Source organism: Protobothrops mucrosquamatus, unplaced genomic scaffold (assembly GCF_001527695.2).
Source record: "Protobothrops mucrosquamatus isolate PMUCROS unplaced genomic scaffold, P.Mucros_1.0 scaffold142, whole genome shotgun sequence".
NCBI lineage: Eukaryota > Metazoa > Chordata > Lepidosauria > Squamata > Viperidae > Protobothrops > Protobothrops mucrosquamatus.
Window position 1 is genome coordinate 245,285 of NW_015386508.1, and position 17,802 is coordinate 263,086.

At 36.4% G+C, this 17,802-nt stretch overlaps 1 protein-coding gene across 1 annotated transcript in view; it reads left to right on the forward strand.

The window, feature by feature from the left end:
- The window catches only part of LOC107285059 (serine/threonine-protein kinase TNNI3K), a 184,219-nt gene that overhangs the window by 25,008 nt on the left and 141,409 nt on the right, over window positions 1–17,802 (forward strand). Inside the window, exons 6-7 of the mRNA XM_029283589.1 lie at window positions 8,188–8,286; window positions 9,456–9,594. Coding sequence (XP_029139422.1) covers window positions 8,188–8,286; window positions 9,456–9,594 — 238 coding nt within the window. The remainder of the gene's footprint in view (window positions 1–8,187; window positions 8,287–9,455; window positions 9,595–17,802) is intronic.

The window sequence follows — 17,802 nt, forward strand, 5'->3', positions numbered from 1 at the left end:
ATTGCAGGATGTTCTTAACATGGTATAGAAAGAAAAAAAAAATCATTTTACAATTTTGCCCTCCTGACCTTCCTTTCTTTCCCTCCCTTCTCTTGCCTTAAAAAAAATTATTTCAGCTGTCTGCACAGGGAGTATAATCTTCAGGTATAGACCATGCACATTTAAAATAAAAACAAAAACCACAAAACCATCATCATTTACCTTCTGCTCAACCAACTGTCATGAACATTCTAATATTGGTGATTATGTAGGGTAAGTAGCTATAATGTCTCTGGTTTGAAAATCACTTTTCCTGAGAACTAAGTGGATTGGGGAAATTATTCTCAGTACAGGATAACAATCATGATTATTTACTAGATTTCTATCCTCCCCCTTAATTACTTCATAAGTAACTCAAGGCAGCAACAAATCTAGTACTCTCCCTCCTCCTATTTTTCCTCACAGCAACAACCTTGCAAAATGGGTTGGGCTGAGGGACAGTGACTGGCCCAAAGTTACGCAGCTGGCTTTCATGACTAAGGTAGGACTAGAACTCACAGCCTCCTGGTTTCTAGGCAAGCATCTTAAAAACTAGGCTAAACTGGCTCAATCACAGTGGCTTACAACTTATGGTAAAACCCCCAACTCTACGAATCCCACCAAGAAGGGATAATTTGCACAGATAATGCTAGATTTGAGAACCAGTCTAATAGCATAAGATAGCTTTTTGTTTTTAAAATTGTCGTGAATGGAAGCATTTATTTGCAGCTTGACTAAGATGGAATCTAAAAGAAGAAACAGAATATTACCAAACTTGGGACTTATTTTATCAATGGCTAGAGGAAAGAATGAAGGATTAGGAATTAAATATGTATTAGCATTTTTAAATCCAGACAGCACGTTGGTTGAAAAATTATTATATGTATGTAAGAAAAAAATCAATAAAATCTTATTAAAAAAAAGATGGAATCTAAAAGCTTATGAAGAAATACAAGGGTTTAGAGAAGGGAAGGGAAATATATCAGTCCCAAATTGGAGCTGACTGGCAGATTACCTCATGTCATATCACCTGTGTCTTCTGGGGAAAAAAAATCAATGAAGATACTTATTTCTATTAGACAACAGAGGTTAAAAGCCTGCACAAAATTACACAACATAATTCTTTTTGTAGTTGCACTGAAAATACTCTTTGCACAAGCATTCTATTAGTTCAAGGAAATAAAATAGACACCTCTCTTCATTCGCTAATAAGGAACCTATTTAAAGCCCATTACTAAAAATCCATAGCATAACATGTCTGGTGTTGCTGGTGCTTATTACTTGCATCAAAATTGCCCACTTTTGTAAAAAGATTCACTATCATAAAGCTTTGGAGATTCTTCATATGCACTGAAGGGCTTTGGGCCCTCCAATGTGAGCTGTGGGATTTTCCATAGCATATATCCAGCCTAGGAGACTCTTTAGTCCTTGTACAAATTTACATTAACTGATATATAAGACAGTTATATAGACGATATCATATATTATAAGATGTGAACATTTTCTGGTTTTCTATTCTTCCCTCCAAAAAAAAACCCCAGTCACTTTTCCTAGGTTTATTTTTTTTATTTTACTTGTTATGGATATAATTATCCATAACATTTATATTTATCCATATAAATTATGGATAAATTATTCTAATAGCAGGCTGAGGTAGCAAGTGCTATAGAATTGGGCCTAGCAAAGAGGGAGATATCAGTATGGTCAAGCAAAAGTACAACTCTCAAAGAGAGAGGAAAACAACAACAATATATAGCAATAATAACCTAACAAAGACTGAACAAGTTTAATAGCCACTCAATATAATATAGTTATGGTAACAATAAAAAAAACAGAAATAGAAAGACTCTTCACTTTCATCTCATTTGTTAAGGAAAGCTGCAAAATTGACAAGCAGGAACCTTGAACAGCTTGGGGTCCAAATTTCAAGCAAAATTAGCTGAAAAAGAGACCAACTTGAACATTTTTTTACTGTCATGATGATAACACAGTATTTCATAAACAAGTTATACTAACATTATCATAAGGACATTCTCAACAAAGTGGAAAAGTGACAAACTGATGGTTTGGGAGGGGAAGTTTGTTTGTTTGCTCTTTTTTCACAGAACCTTAGAATGAAAGTATTGAAAGAGACCTTGGAAAGTATCTGATTCACTCCAACCCAGAACAGGAAATCATTTCCACAATATCCTTGACTTACATCCTTTTTTTAAAACACTCCAGTCCACCTCTAGAGGCAGTCTGTTCCATCATTTAATGCAGGTCTTAGAAAAATGTTCCTGATGTCCAGGCAAACTCTACTTCCTCAAGGCTAGCTGAGGAAGATGACTTTAAGAAAGTCCACATTTCTTAAAATTGTGAAGGTTTGAGAAACACTGCTCTAGCCTGGTGAAATTTTACCCTGAGATCCTGCTTAGTAGTTCTATAAGCCTATTGAAATGATCTCCCCCTAAAAGTCTCTCTCTCTCTCTCTCTCTCTCTCTCTCTCTCTCTCTCTCTGGTGTGTGTGTGTGTGTGTGAGAGAGAGAGAGAGAGAGAGAGAGAGATTACCTATGCTCCAATTATTCTTTCTCCAGTATAATGGATCCTAAGATGATATAGATAGCCCCTCCTCTCAAAAGTTCTCAGTGGTTACATCTTGTGAGAGATCAGATCTAGGATAGTCAACCCCCTTCTGTCTTCTTCAGTTTTATGGAATATGAAAAAGACAGGAAGATCATTGAGAAATATTTGGAACCTTTCAAACTTAGTCAAGTTACTTTTCCAATGGATGTCTGGGAAGTTAAAATATCTCATTAGGAACATGTCTCTTTCCTGAAAAATGTTATAATCAGATCCAGGAGGTCATTATCCAGATTGTCTGGCTGCTTTGGCAGCCTATAATCATACCCCAACATAATATCATTGTTATCTTCCCTTTTTTGCATATTTTCCAAATACTTTCAGCTGGATTCCAGTACTCTTTTTGGTTTAGAAAATTAGAGCATTATCTAACACCAGGTGTCCAACTGAGCTTAAGTTAAATTGAATGCCCTGGTTGGAATAACTGGAACACCAGCATGAAAACAAGATACAGAGATAACATTATACACAAATTACCATTGTGACTAAACCCATAATTCAGCAATGCACTAACAAGCAAAATTAAAAAGACTATTGGACGTAATAAACTGTTCGTGTATATGACAGAAATGTTATGGAAATCAAGAGAGCTGAAAGATACATTAGATATATAGTGATATTTTCTCCATTAAGCAAATTGTAATTAGATATTACAAGGATTAATTGTATTAGCAAACTCATTCAGATGCACAAATTGGGAAAACATTATATTTTGGAATATTTAAAATGTTTACATGTTTTAATATTGAGCGTGCCCATTATCTAATTGTATATATTAACAGCACTTGTAACTATGTGTATTTATAGCACTATATCTGGGACTTTGTATACTTAAGAAAAAATATATACAATATTTTATTAGAATTCCAAAAGTACGATCTTTTGATATATCTTGTATCTGTTAGCTAGCCAATTACAAAGCAACTTAGAGTTGAATAAATTGCGCCTAGAGGACATGACTGCTTGTATTAGGGTATATTAAATTGGAAATAATTGGAGCAGTATTCAAAATTCATCATATTTTGGTTTGGATGGCTTAATTAAAAGAAAATGATAATATTCAGGAAAAGAAATCCCATATTTTTCAATGTTGTAACACAGAAACATGCAGAAGTTTTAAGGCCTTAATTATCTTTCTCTTTTTAATTTTGCTTTCAAAAAAGACAATAATAATTGATCAGATTGTGTTAGAAAGCTTTCTGTTACCCTTGTCCAAGAAAGAAAAAGTGTAGTTTATCTTATGTAGTAGCATTTATGGCAAGGCCCTCTAACCCTTAAATAAAACCTTAATTGATGATCTCTTGTGGAACTGGACTTAATTTGGCTCAAAGACTTTTGATATCATTTTCTGTGGAGTCAGTTAACAAAGCAGGAATGAGAAAGGGACAAAGGTTATATTGCTAATAAAATTAATTGGTTAGGTGAAGAGAAACTGAAATATAGCTAGTTTCTGAGCTAGTTTCTAATTAATGTGATAGACCCATTATGTACGACCTTTTCTTTTCGGAGCCATTACTTTGCTTTAACTTTACTTAAACTGTGCTTAAGGACTAATCTAAATAAATAAACAAAAACGAGAGTGTTAATGTGCTGAAGACAGGTTTTCTGAATATGATCTAGCCAAAAGGAACATTTTAGAGTCACACTAATTGCAGGGAGGCAAGTCAAAATCAATTTTAAATTTCTACCTTTGGTAGATCAAGCTGATATTTATTTATTTTTTTCAAATACATAATAGGCTTTTGAGAGCCAGTTTGGTTTAATGCAAGGGTGGGGAACCTTGGCTCTTTTATGACTTGTGGACTTCAACTCCCAGAATTCCTGAGCCAGCTGGCTCAGGAATTCTGGGAGTTGAAGTCCACAAGTCATAAAAGAGCCAAGGTTCCCCACCCCTGGTCTACTGGTTAAGGTCTCAGTTCCGAAACCAGGAAATTGTAAACTAGTGTTACCGGTACCTTAGGCACAAAATCAACTGAGTGGTATTGGGCCAGTCACTTTCTCTCAGCCTCAGGAACCCAGCAATGGCAAACCCACTTCCAAAACCTTGCCTAGAAAACTGCCAGGACTTTTTCCAGCAGTCACCAGGAATCAACACTGACTCAAAGGCAAAGAAAGGGGGGGGAGCCTTTGCCAAGTCACAGTCTTTATGCTTAACTACCAGTTTAAATAAATAAATAGAATTAAGACTGTTAATAACTTGGCTAGAGTATGCTATCACATATTTAGATTATTTTCTAAATAAAAATAAAAATAATAGGCTTTGTCAGGCCTTCAGTGTAGGACAGGTTAGGAAAGAGATAGCACAAGAATTTCAGGAATGCTATTTATTCCTGCAGAATATTAATTTATATTTTGTTTATCATATTAGTACAGCCACTCATCTAACATAGTGACTCTGGTCAATAGATTTATGGGAGAAAAGCAATATCAGAAGGATTTTTAACTCTTAAATATACTTTTATCTTTTAGATATTCTGAAAATACATATCTGTCATTTTGAATATTTCGGTGGCCCAGGGTTTTTAGGAATCTGATTTTACAATTTAATGTTAGTTAATTCCCATACCACATTCTTATTGTGTACAAACACTATCATTTTATTCCCCCCCCAAAAAGAAGCAGGTTAACACTTAAAAATAGCTATATTCAGATGTCATTACTTAACAAGTATATTCTGCTTAATCCATCCAGCGAATAAAAGCTTTTTCTCTGTTTTGTAGAGAAAAACGTCTGAACTGTTTCTTCTGAATCCTGATCCCTTAACTGCATTCCAAATATCTTTATTACATTCTCAATTGCATGCTTACCCTTGTTTTGTCTATATATTATAATCTGAATTTGGCTGTGTTGCTATGTTTCTTCAGTAATTGTTGAAAGGAATTTTGAGCTGGGGAAGTTCACTTCAGGTTGTTTCACTAAGAAAGATTTGCAAATGCCCATGCTCTTTTGCCTCATCCATTTAAATCATTACCATATTTATGGATGTATCAACCAGAACTTCCAAGAAGATTTCTTCTTTGTAGATGAGACTTACAATATTATTCTGTAATGGGAAAAGCCATACAAATCCTGATTAAATACAAGGAAATTGTTTAATCCCTTGGCACAGCATACCCTGATAATTTGAAATGCACAAACCAAGTAGTACAGTCAAGCTCATCCTAAACCTACTGCCTCCTCCAATAACTCTTTTAAGACTGTGTCTAGAACAGGGGTAGTCAACCTTGGCTCTTTTATGACTCGTGGACTTCAACTCCCAGAATTCCTGAGCCAGCATGGCTGGCTCAGGAATTCTGGGAGTTGAAGTCCACGAGTCATAAAAGAGCCAAGGTTGACTACCCCTGGTCTAGAAGGTGGCTCTTTTTACCACTTCATGACTGAGATAAGATCAGCTTCAGAAGTACTGTAATTTCTCAGCTGAACTACACAACTTAAAATAATATTATAAAGAAAGGTATATGCATAAAATTGCAACATGAAACAAACTGAATTTGTTGGAAAGGCAAGTCTTGTTCAGGTGATACATGTCTGTAGAACATTTAACATTTAAGGATGATTGAATGGCTTCGTCTTTCTCCAAGTCTTTCTGGTGATGTTACTGAAGAGTTGTTCATAAGCACAGTAAGATTGCCTGCAGTAGAAAGTGTTAATATATATAAGAAAGGTTCCACATGAGTTGAAAATCTGAAAGTATCAAGTTTCAGCTCAAATAGTTCTAGCTCAAGTATATGAGAAGGCACCCTTCTGAAGTTAAATGTGCCGTTTTGGTAAATGATACTTGTTCATTGATGTGACATTGAAACATATCCTGGGAAGGATATAAAATAGCTTGCAACTTCTCTATGTTCAGCTCTGCATAATCAGATAATAATAATAACAACAACAACAACAACAACAATAATAATAATAATAATAATAATAAAAAACAAAAATAAAAAACAACCTTGGAGGTCATCTAGTCCAACCCCCTGCTCAGGCAGGAAACCCTATACCATTTCAGACAAATGGCTGTCCAGTCTCTTCTTAAAAACTTCTGGTGTTGGAGCATTCACAGCTTCTGCAGGCAGGTTGTTCCACTGATTAATTGTTCTAACTGTCAGGAAATTTCTCTTTAGTTCTAGGTTGCTTCTCTCTTTGGTTAGTTTCCATCCGTTGCTTCTTGTTTTGCCTTCAAGTGCTTTGGAGAATAGCTTGACTCCCTCTTCTTTGTGGCAACCCCTGAGACATTGGAACACTGCTATCATGTCACCCCTCTTCCTTCTCTTCATTAAACTAGAGATACCCAGTTCCAGCAACCGTTCCTTATATGTTTTAGCCTCCAGTCCCCTAATCATCTTTGTTGCTCTTTTCTGTACTCTTTCTAGAGTCTCAACATCTTTTTTACGTTGTGGTGACCAAAACTGGATGCAGTATTCCAAGTATGGACTTACCAAGGCATTGTAAAGTGGTGTTAATTCTTCACGTGATCTTGATTCTATCCCTCTGTTAACGCAGCCTAGCACTGTGTTGGCTTTTTTGGCAGTTGCAGCACACTGCTGGCTCATATTTAAGTGACTGTCAACTAGGACTCCGAGATCCCTCTCATAGTTACTACTATTGAGCAACTGTGAGAGGGATCTCAGAGTCATAGTTGACAATCACTTAAATATGAGCCTATTGGGACAAAGGAACCTCTGAAAGCTGCTTGGTGAAATAACACAATCTCCTCTGAAAGTGAAACAAAGAGAGGCAACCAACTGCTTCACTTTGTTCTGCTTCTGAATTTTGTCTTGTTATGTTCTTGCTATGGGAGAAGGCTGAGAAGAACCTTCCTCTCCAATGTACTTCCAAACTGGGAAAGATGGTTTGTGAAGGAGAGCTGATGGGGACCTCCTTGGGTGGATGCCAGAGGATTTCTAGACGGGGAGGATTTTGTGAATATTGAAATCAATCTGATATTGCTATGAACCTGAACTTATTTCAACTAAACTTACTTAACTGTGGTTCACTATTTTACTATGGTAAGTTTGATCATAAATAGGGAATTTTATTTATAGTGTGTTTCAAAAAGATGTGGGATCAAACCACTTGTCTTGGCATACAGGAATGAAAGTTCCTGAAGCCCATATTATAGTCTATTTTATGTACAGTCCAATGAACGTTCTGAACATTTAACTTGATGTGAAATTAATGGACCTATATAAAACTAGTGTTTTATACATTGCTTTGACAGTTGGTGATTATAAAATATTATTCATCTCTCAGTATCAGAGATATGATACAATTTGGCAAATATTCCAGTGCACTCTCTTTACTCCTTGTTTTTTTTATCATTTTTAACAAGCAAATTATGCATAGTTTAAAGATACCTTGACTGAATATTGGTCTTCTAATCTCAACAAATGGAAGAATAGAAGATAAAGATAAAAAAAATTCCTCTCGACTAAAAATGTATTTATGGTGCAATGCAGAATATTCATTTAATACAAATATAGCATTCAAAAAAGTAACATTCCACAAATGCAATTATTTAGGTTTTCTAACTAAAATATTTCTTTTTCCCCCTAGGCTGTTGATATACTTCTACAACATGGTGCTTATGTTAATGTTCAAGATGCAGTCTTTTTTACCCCTTTACATATTGCAGCATATTATGGTCATGAACAGGTATGGGAAAGATTGTCACCCTTGCTCATGGATGGGAAATTTTATGTACAGTAGGTTTAATAAACAAGAGAAAGTGATGTGGCCATGTGGTTTTTCCCCACACATGCATTCCAAAAAGTTTCATTTAAAATAATCAATTTTCAGCATTTCTTGCAATAGCTCAAGAGATGCTGGGACTTATCTCCTGGAGTTCTGAGATTGGATTCCACTGATAACTCCTAAAATATTGTCATAAAAAGCTGTTCTCAGTTAATAGGAGGTGGCACCCCATAATAATGGATATAAGAGATAGTGTTCCCTCCTACAAAAGAACATAGATAGTAAGTGACAGCCACTGCTCATTGCTCTTGCTGCTGATGATGTTTGACTCTCTATGATCTGTGTTTATGCTAGAAAAAGAATATGGTACCCCAAAACCTTGTTTGCCTATTCAAGCCTGTTCTTTAGGCACAGTATATTTCCGGTGGTGCTACAATACTGCCTAGATTAAAAAACAACAACAGAGAAGCACTTCCAGAAGTAATTTGAAAAGTGAAACCAACAAAGAATCTAATTATATATTCAGTTACAGTGACGGTATGTGCAATATTGGCTTTTCTGGAATGCTTCTCTTTGAGATTTTTATAATTCAACTCATCCAGTTACAGTAGAAAGATCTTTATGTGTAGGACTTTGAGGTTGATTGACTTTGTTTTGGTATAACTTGCTTTGGAACAAATAGTCACAGGATAAAATTATGCTAAAATGCATATGGTGCTTTCACGATAAGAATTTTGGCTTTGGAATGTAAACTATAGCTAAGTTCTGGGCAGTTTATTTTATTTTGCTATTTATATCAGTAAGCAAACTAATAAGCTGTTGACAGATCTTACTAACTTTGTTACTTTTTAAAAGGAATGAGAACTCCACCTAAAAGTCTGCCAACGTGCAATTTCAGTTATAACTCAAGACTACCAATCTTGATTCTCACCATAATGGTTAAATACACTATAACCTCATTTTGATGTTAAATACATTATAAACTCATTTTGATGTTATAGAAAAGAACGATCCCTAATAGGAGGGCTTGTCATAATATATTTTATGATTATCTTTGATTTCATAGAACATGAAAATGTAGCTTAAAATGTAGCTTTAAAATGTCATGCTGACTAATAAAATTTTATCAGGTAACCCGACTCTTGTTAAAATGTGGTGCTGATGTGAACGTGAGTGGAGAAGTTGGAGACAGACCTCTTCATTTAGCTTCCGCCAAAGGTTTCCTCAATATTGCAAAGCTTTTGATGGAGGAGGGCACCAAAGCAGATGGTAAGTTATTAGAAATATAACTCTGATGTTGTCCTTTAGAGATCTCCAATTCATAATGTGTCTGGTTACTTAAACCTATATGTGAATTGCAATATTTCCGTTCACTAAAGGTCCTGGCCATATACTTCTTTTCTGTGGTCCTTTTCTTTCCAAAGTTTCTTGACTTTCTTCTATTCCTCTTTTTTTGACATTCTGCTGATGGGATTATTGCATTAAGTTCTATCTGTCTTGTTCTTTCTGGAAACTGAATCACAAGGTAACAGTCAAAAAGTTTAGACCAGACCAGGGTCATTGTACCTGAGCTTCAGAGATTCAGAGAAGCATAATATGCCACCACATTGGATTTATCTGTTCCTCTTTGCTGCCATCTAGTGCTTTTCTGGATTTTGGCAAGTACTAAATCAAACTAACTCAACCAATGCCAGTCCTCAGTGAGACCCTGGAATACTGTATCACCATCACCAAACCTGAGTGACCACCAGGACAACTATATCACCATCACCAAACCTCCTTGGGATATTATATACTTGGGATTGAATTATTCTGCTTTATTGACTTATTTTTACCTAATAATGGTATACTCAGTGCTTTTTTTCTAAAAAAATAAAAAGGTGCCGGAACTCACACATGTCATACAACCCACCTTGCCTACCCTACAAGGTTCCATCCAAAAAAGGTGCCGGAACTCTGTTCTGAACGTTCTATGAGAAAAAAAGCCCTGGGTATACTATAAAATGACCAGGGAGTGACGGGGAAACAGTTTCTCAATTGCAATCAAAATGTCATCAATGGTAGCTAAAGTAGTAGTAGATAAAGTATGTCATCAATGGTAGATAAAGAAGAATGATAAGCAATATAAATGGAGCCAAGTATATTTTGTTTTTAATAACATTTAACCTTTTTAATACCAATTCTTATATTTTTACAATTGTTCTCTCTATATATACTGTATATATGATTATTGTATGCTGGCCAGAGTCACTTTCCATGAGATGGGAAGAGATGCACATTAGATTAACTAATAAATAAATTCAAAAAATACAATTCAATTCTTCTAAATAACTTATTTAGAAGATATTTAGGGCTACCAGATCTGGGCTGCAAAAATGAAAGCAACACAAAAAATACTAACTGATCCCAGATATGACAGCCCAAATACAATACCAGATCAGGCCATTGGTCCATCAGCCCAGTGTTATCTATTTTGGTTGGTTCTGCAGCCTCAGAGTAGGGTTTACATCATACGTTTAAGATCCTTTTAAACTGGATTGACCAGGAATCCTTGATAAAGAAAACATAAGCTGTATCCCTGAGCTATGCTATAATCTCTTCTCTGGAGGGGCCAAAAGTCAGGAGGAGTCTGGTAGCACCTTTTTCAGACTGATCTATTTTATTAAAAGGCATACATTTGGTGTATTACAGCGGAGTATGTCAGATGCTTGGAGTGGCTCAACTGATGTTGGATTTAATTTGGGGTGAAGAGGGGAAAAATGGGGGTAAGAGACCTTTAATTGTGTCCCTTGGGAGAGTGCATTAAAGATGGTTTAACCAAAGGCTTCATAGAAAAGTTGGCTTTTCAGAGACATTTTGCAGGACAAGAGAAAAGTGATCACAAATAGGTTTCTTGAGATGTAATAGCTCTGGACACAAAAGGATCACTGGAGAATTGGCAGCAATCTTTAACAAGGAAGACGGTGGGGCTGATGATCTCTAGGACTACCCTTCTGCTATTGTGGTATAATTGTTTGCAGAAATAAAGAGTAAGATGTAAATTTGCACTTCAGACATTGATCAGATGCAGTTGCCTCTGGAATGGGGATGCAGCCTCAGTTTCTGCTCCTTGAAGCTAGGCTAGTTTTTGCAGCTGTTGAAAAAGCAGCAGCTGTGCAACTAAAAAAAACAACACTTCAACCACTTGCTCAATAGAGAATTTCATAACTTACATAGCTAGTTGTTAGTAAGTACCCTTTTTATATTAAATATGCCGACTCATATCTTATAAAGATAAAGATTCCTGTAGAAATGACCTCCGTGTAATTTTCATTCGTAACAATATAAAAAAAATGGTTTCTTGTTGCTTTCTTCCAGCCATTTTTAACTCAAAGGTGCTTTGGGGGGGGGGCTGTGTTGCTATTTTTTTCTTGAGGAAGAAGAAGAAGATGTTTTGCTTCTCACCCAAGGAGCTTCATCAGTTCTGGCAGGATGGGGGAGGAGGGTTATGGAAGGATTATTTCTGACAGGATGGGTATGTGTGTGTGTGGAAGGATCATATTTCTTTGCAATCATCTGGCCATTAACACTCTCCCTGAGAGCTCTTGAGATCACTTGTAGGTTCATCTGTGCCCTCAGGGTCATCTGTACCAGAGTGCAAAGAGGGGTGGAATCTTCTAGGAACTGCATTGTAGACAGAAAGAAGGTGGTGTCTTATCCTTCTTCTTCTGTTGAGAGAGGACTGCTTGGTGTTAACATAAATGGCCTCTTTTACCTCTCTTTCAAACCAATGGTCCTCTCTATCCAGAATGTGGACTTTGCTGTCTTCAAAGAGTGATCTCTTTCTTCTTCTTCAAGTCCAGCTGCCTTTTGAAAAAGTACCTTTGAGACAATTATGACCAAGTTGACTGAGAATCTCCACAGACATTCAGCCGTTTTTAACTTTTCAGTACAATCTGCAACCATAGAATTTTGTGAAGGTCTTCTATCCATGTACTAACCACAACTGGCCTTGCTTAGATGGTTCTTTAAATTTTCTTAAAATATTTTTCCAATTTCTCACAGATCACCCTGAGGCTTTGGTCTTCCCATTCTCCTTTCTCCTTGTTTCTGCTATGTTAGATTTGAAGTCATTGTTATCCTCTCTTCCTAATCCATAGTATCACTGGTATGAATTTAATATATTCTCTGTGAGTTATGAATACATTACATACCATCTACTCCTTCATTAAAAACGGTAGGAGCAGCATGGCTCAGATTTGTAAGTTATTCTTTTTTTTCCCACCAAGAGCCCTTGATATTTAAAGCTTGATGTCTGAGCACTGAACCAGTATAATTATAATACCAGGAGATGGGCAAGGACTGGAAGAAGAGAAGATATGTTCACCCACCATACCCACTTTTTTTTTAAGTCTTATTACCAGTTTGTTAATGTATTTCTAAGGAGAAGAAATCAGAACATTTTTACAGATGATATATTTTAACAGAAAAAAGGGAAAATGAAGCTAGGAACCTAGAAGATGAAAATGTTGCATTCTCAAAGCATCACATCTGAAACTTCAGATCTCCATGGCAACTGAGGACAAAATTGCAAGCCTTAAGTGAAGGAAAATAATTCATTATTTACAATTAGCCTTTGAAATTCACACACACATTGCTTCAATACTTTGACCTATCCAGTATAACAGCCATTTAAGACCAGGCTTTCAGATCCAGGAAACTGAAGAATAGGACCAATTGCTATTGAGGCAGAACAAAAAAGTCCAAATGTTGCCATTCAGCCAGGGCTTCTGTGACTGACTTACTTTTCGTTACAGTTCCCAAAGTAAGAGAAAAAGGAGAACCCTTTCTTAGGATTCCTAGGAACCGGTGGGTAAAAGCATACTATAAACCCTCAAAATTGATTTTTAATGAGATGGTTCTCACGAAGTTTCAGACTAGAACTCTTTCTTCCTTCTTTCAAGTCCCCGTCTATATAATTCTCGTAATGACTTCGATCTTCAACTGGTCCAGAATATAGTGGTGTGGGCAGAGATGGGAATGTGTCATTATTCCCATGTAACACCTCTGTTTTGCAAGCTGCATGGAGTATGAGTTTGCTTCTGGCTAAATTCAAGGTGTCTGTCATTACCTACAAAACCTGACATGGCAAAGAGCCTAGTTACTTGTGGATCTCCTATCTTCCATAGTATCTGCCCAGCTGATCTGATCTTGTAGGGTTTAATCTAACCCTCTTCAGAGGCCTTTTTTAAAATATGGCATTTGCTAAGATTCTTATTGGTTAGATTTATACCTCACCTTCCAAGAATTCAAGGCAGGTTCTTTTTTGCCATAATATTAATCCTATAAGAGTTGAGAAAGAATCAAGCCTGAAGTCACTCAGTGAGTTTCCAGGATTAAGGTTCAACTTGAACCTGGTCTTCCAAACTTAGTCCAACTCTTTAATCATTTTGGTTGCTTAATATGCTCTGTATGTTATCAAGTTTCCAGTTTATTGTGCTGAAATATTTATTTTTATATGAATGTAAAACATCCTTGGCTTTTTTAGTTGATGCTTCAGTTACACTATTATGTACAGTCAATTCTGATTTAAATATATTACTATAATATGATGATTAGAGATATTAGGTCGATATAGCATTATATTAAGTATGAAATTCCTAAGTTCTTAGGGAAGATAGTATAAATCAACAAACACTATTCTGAATTGGTTTTGTTTACCCTTAATATTATCAAGACATACCCAAATTTGGCTACATTTTTTTTTCAAAATTCCATGGGAATTTTTACAGCGTAATAAAGATATCAAATCAACATTATATTGAATAATAGTTGTTAAGTGAACAATTAAGTAAAGGAATTTTTCAATATATATTTCAATATCTCATATGTTATACTTAATCATGCATGCAAACGATATCCGTAAGTGTTATACTTGTGTAGTTATAAACTTTATGTATCTTACGTAAAAGAAAGATAAGAAAAATTTTAGAACTTTCGAACGAGTCTGAAGACCAGTGAAGATTATTTCCATAACACGTCGACACTTGAAACCTGGAATAAAGGTACTTTATCACGGGGATAAAACGGAGAATTTAAACGTCATCACAATTTATCAGCTTGCCTGTGGTGATCAGAAGAAGCAGTCCTTTATTAATTTTTATCTATGACACATTTGACTGTTCTTACTCGTTACAAGCAGCTGTTTCTTGTAACCCCATATGTTATAAGTGGAGTGCAGTATAATGTCACTGTTTAGTTCAATATTGGATTTTGTGAAATCCATTATACAACAGCAGGCTGTCTTATTCATACACAATAGGAACTCTCTCAAGTTAAGGTCAAATGCTGCCAATGCTGTTTCATGTTTAAAATCTTTACCCATGTGGGGAGTAAATTGGAATGTTTCTGGAAAGATAGTTTTTCTGATATTTTGTGTTCTGCATATCCTTGGGCATATGAAACTTGAACATTGGCACCACTTTCCCAGAGGTGCTTGGGGTCATCCAGTCAGTGTCAGAAAAGAACTAAGTGAGTCAACATGTTTTCCTCTTGTCCTGGGGCTATACCTATCTACATAGCTGAGGTACAACAGTGGCAGGAAAAATATGATTCTTAGAGTTTTTCAATATTTCTGCATTGAACCCTCCACGTATTCTTATAAAAATGGGCTATTCAAAACTTTTAGCCCATGTTCTATTGTATTGTATGCAAAATTCATCTGCTGTAGAACAGGGGTCCCAAACCTCCAGGCCGCAGCCCACTACTGGGCCTTAAGCCCTTTGGAACCCGGGCTGTAGAAGTGGTGGGTGAGCACGTGCACGTGCATCCCCACTTGTGCAAACTTCAGGCAAGCGTGGGCCTGCCCGCTCCATTTGCATGAGCAGCGAGAACATGCGGACATGCACGCTCCATTTGCATGAGTGTTGGGTGCGCATGCCTGCCGCTCATGGAAATGAAGAGGCATGGACATGTGTGCTTGCCTGCCGCTCACAAGGAACCATCCCCTCTCCCCCCCCAGCCAGTCCACAAAGCCAGAAAGGTTGGAGAACTCTGCTGTAGAGGATGTATCTCCTTACTAAGCTCCTTCATTGATTGCCATACATTGACTACACAATGTACAGGAAATCCTCAGCGTACAACCACAGTTGAGCCCAACATTTCTGTTGCTATGCCAGCAGTTGTTAAGTGAATTTTGTCCCATTTTACAACCTTACTTGCCATAGTTGTTAAGTGAATCACTGCAGTTGTTAAGTTAATAACATGGTTGTTAAGTGTATCTGGCTTCCCCATTGACTTTCCACATCAGAAGTTCACGAAAGATAATCACGTGACCCCCCAGGACACTGCAACTGTCTTAAATACATGCCAGTTACAAAATGTCTGAATTTTGATCACGTGACCACGGGCATGCTGCAACAGTTGTATGAAAAATGGTCATAAGTCACTTTTTCGAGTGCCGTTGTAACTTAGATCATTCACTAACAAATGGTTATAAGTTAAGGACTGCTTGGGTACATAAGCCCACAAAGGAAGTATTTGAAGAAATGGAATATATTTCCAAGATTTTTTTAAAATATCTTAACGTATAAAGTGTCTGTGCCTAAGTGTGAACAGAACCTGTCTCACTCTAATTTCAAATACTCCTTTCTACCCAACTATTTAAACCATGAAAGTCCTCTTTTGTATCAAACTCAATATGTCCAACTGACCCGGTTTCTGTTGCTTCAATTTCTGAATATAGTTAACTGCAAGTTAAGCTGCCAGACATAGTTTGATTTTTTTTCCTTCAGCTAGCATTAAGATTATCCAATTATATTCACTTACTTGAAGAATCTCATCAAACTCAGTGGAAATTACTTCTAAGAAAATACATATGAGAGTGTCTTGCATAGACTCTGTAGAGCAAGTGTTCCCAACCCACAGTCCATGGACCAATATCAGGCCGCGGCATGCCAGCAACAGGTCCACACAAACAAGCAAAGCCTCATTCATGGGATGCAGGCAGCACACAAAACCACACACACTCTGGTCCATGGAAAAACCTTTCTCCACAGAACCAGTCCCTGGTGCCGAAAATGTTGGGGACCTCTGCTGTGGAGATCTCTGTCAAAATGTTCCTGTATACAGCTTACTAGCAGTTCCAGCTTAATCCATGTTTTCCAATTCTGATAATGCTGAATCTCTATATATTCTGCTATAATTGCAAAGCAAGCACCAAAACTGGATCTCTACATAAAACAATTATTTTAATTTAGGGATTGTTTATATTGTAATTTATATTCTACTATATATTCTAACACTAATACTATATATTCTTATTTAGGGAATACAAGTAGCCCTCAACTTATGACCGGTTACAACCAACCTGAAAAAGGGGACTTATGATCAGGGTTCAAAGTTCCAATGGTTGGGCCACCTCCATGGTCACATGACCAAACTTCAAGTGGTCAGCAACAGAGCCACAGTTTGCAACATTCCACAATCAAGTGATCCTATTTTACGATAGTTTGTCAAAAACCAGCATTTCTAGTTTTCAGCAAAACCATGCCCATAGAAAATCATGAGCTTGCTTACAATTGTGGCATTCACTTAACAACTGTGGTATTTGCTTTACAACCATCACATTTTCTCTAATGACTGCTACAAAAAAGTTTACAAAATTGATTGTCACAACATACAACCATAACGGGCAGGCTCCATTGTGGTTATATGTTGAGGACTACCTGTATTATGGTGTTTCCCTAAAAATAAGACCGGATCTTATATTTATTTTTGCTCCAAAAGATGCATTAGGGTTTATTTTCCGGTTAGGGCTTATATTTGAGGAAATACAGTACTAAATGCATCCATCTGGTTAACGATCTTAACTAGGGATTATTTTGGGGATGGGGCTTATATTAAGAGCATCCTGAAAAATCATGCTAGCATTTATTTTCCAGTTAGGTCTTATTTTCGGGAAAATACTGTATGTATTCTGGAATCTCAATAGATTTCAAAGATAAATTAATGGGCCTGCTGTTTTCTACACCTGGACTCAATTCATAAAAGTTGTTGAAGGTTAAAAACCTGTACATCAAGTTTGATATAGAAGACTCTAAGAAACACCATCAAAGTCACAGAAATAATTTTTAATTATTTTGAAGATTCTTGAAAAAACAGGACTGGTTAAGCACTGGAGCAGCCTCCCATAGAATGTTTTCCTGTAATATAACTTTCAGGTTATGAAAGTCTGTGATGGTTTTTATCAGATTAAAAAAAAAGATTGGAAACATAGCTAGGAATGTATAAAATCTATCTTGTCATTGTCACAGAGTTTTGCATTTCCATTTTTATGTCATGAAAATCCATGCTCTATGGAATGTCAGGCAAATCTTTACTTTTAAGTATTGTAGGCTTAAATTAAATGTGTATCAGAATTCAGATGCTATCAGCTTCTTTCAATAGGATATGCATTCAGGCATACATCACCATTTTAATTCCCCATTTAGCTTGCAA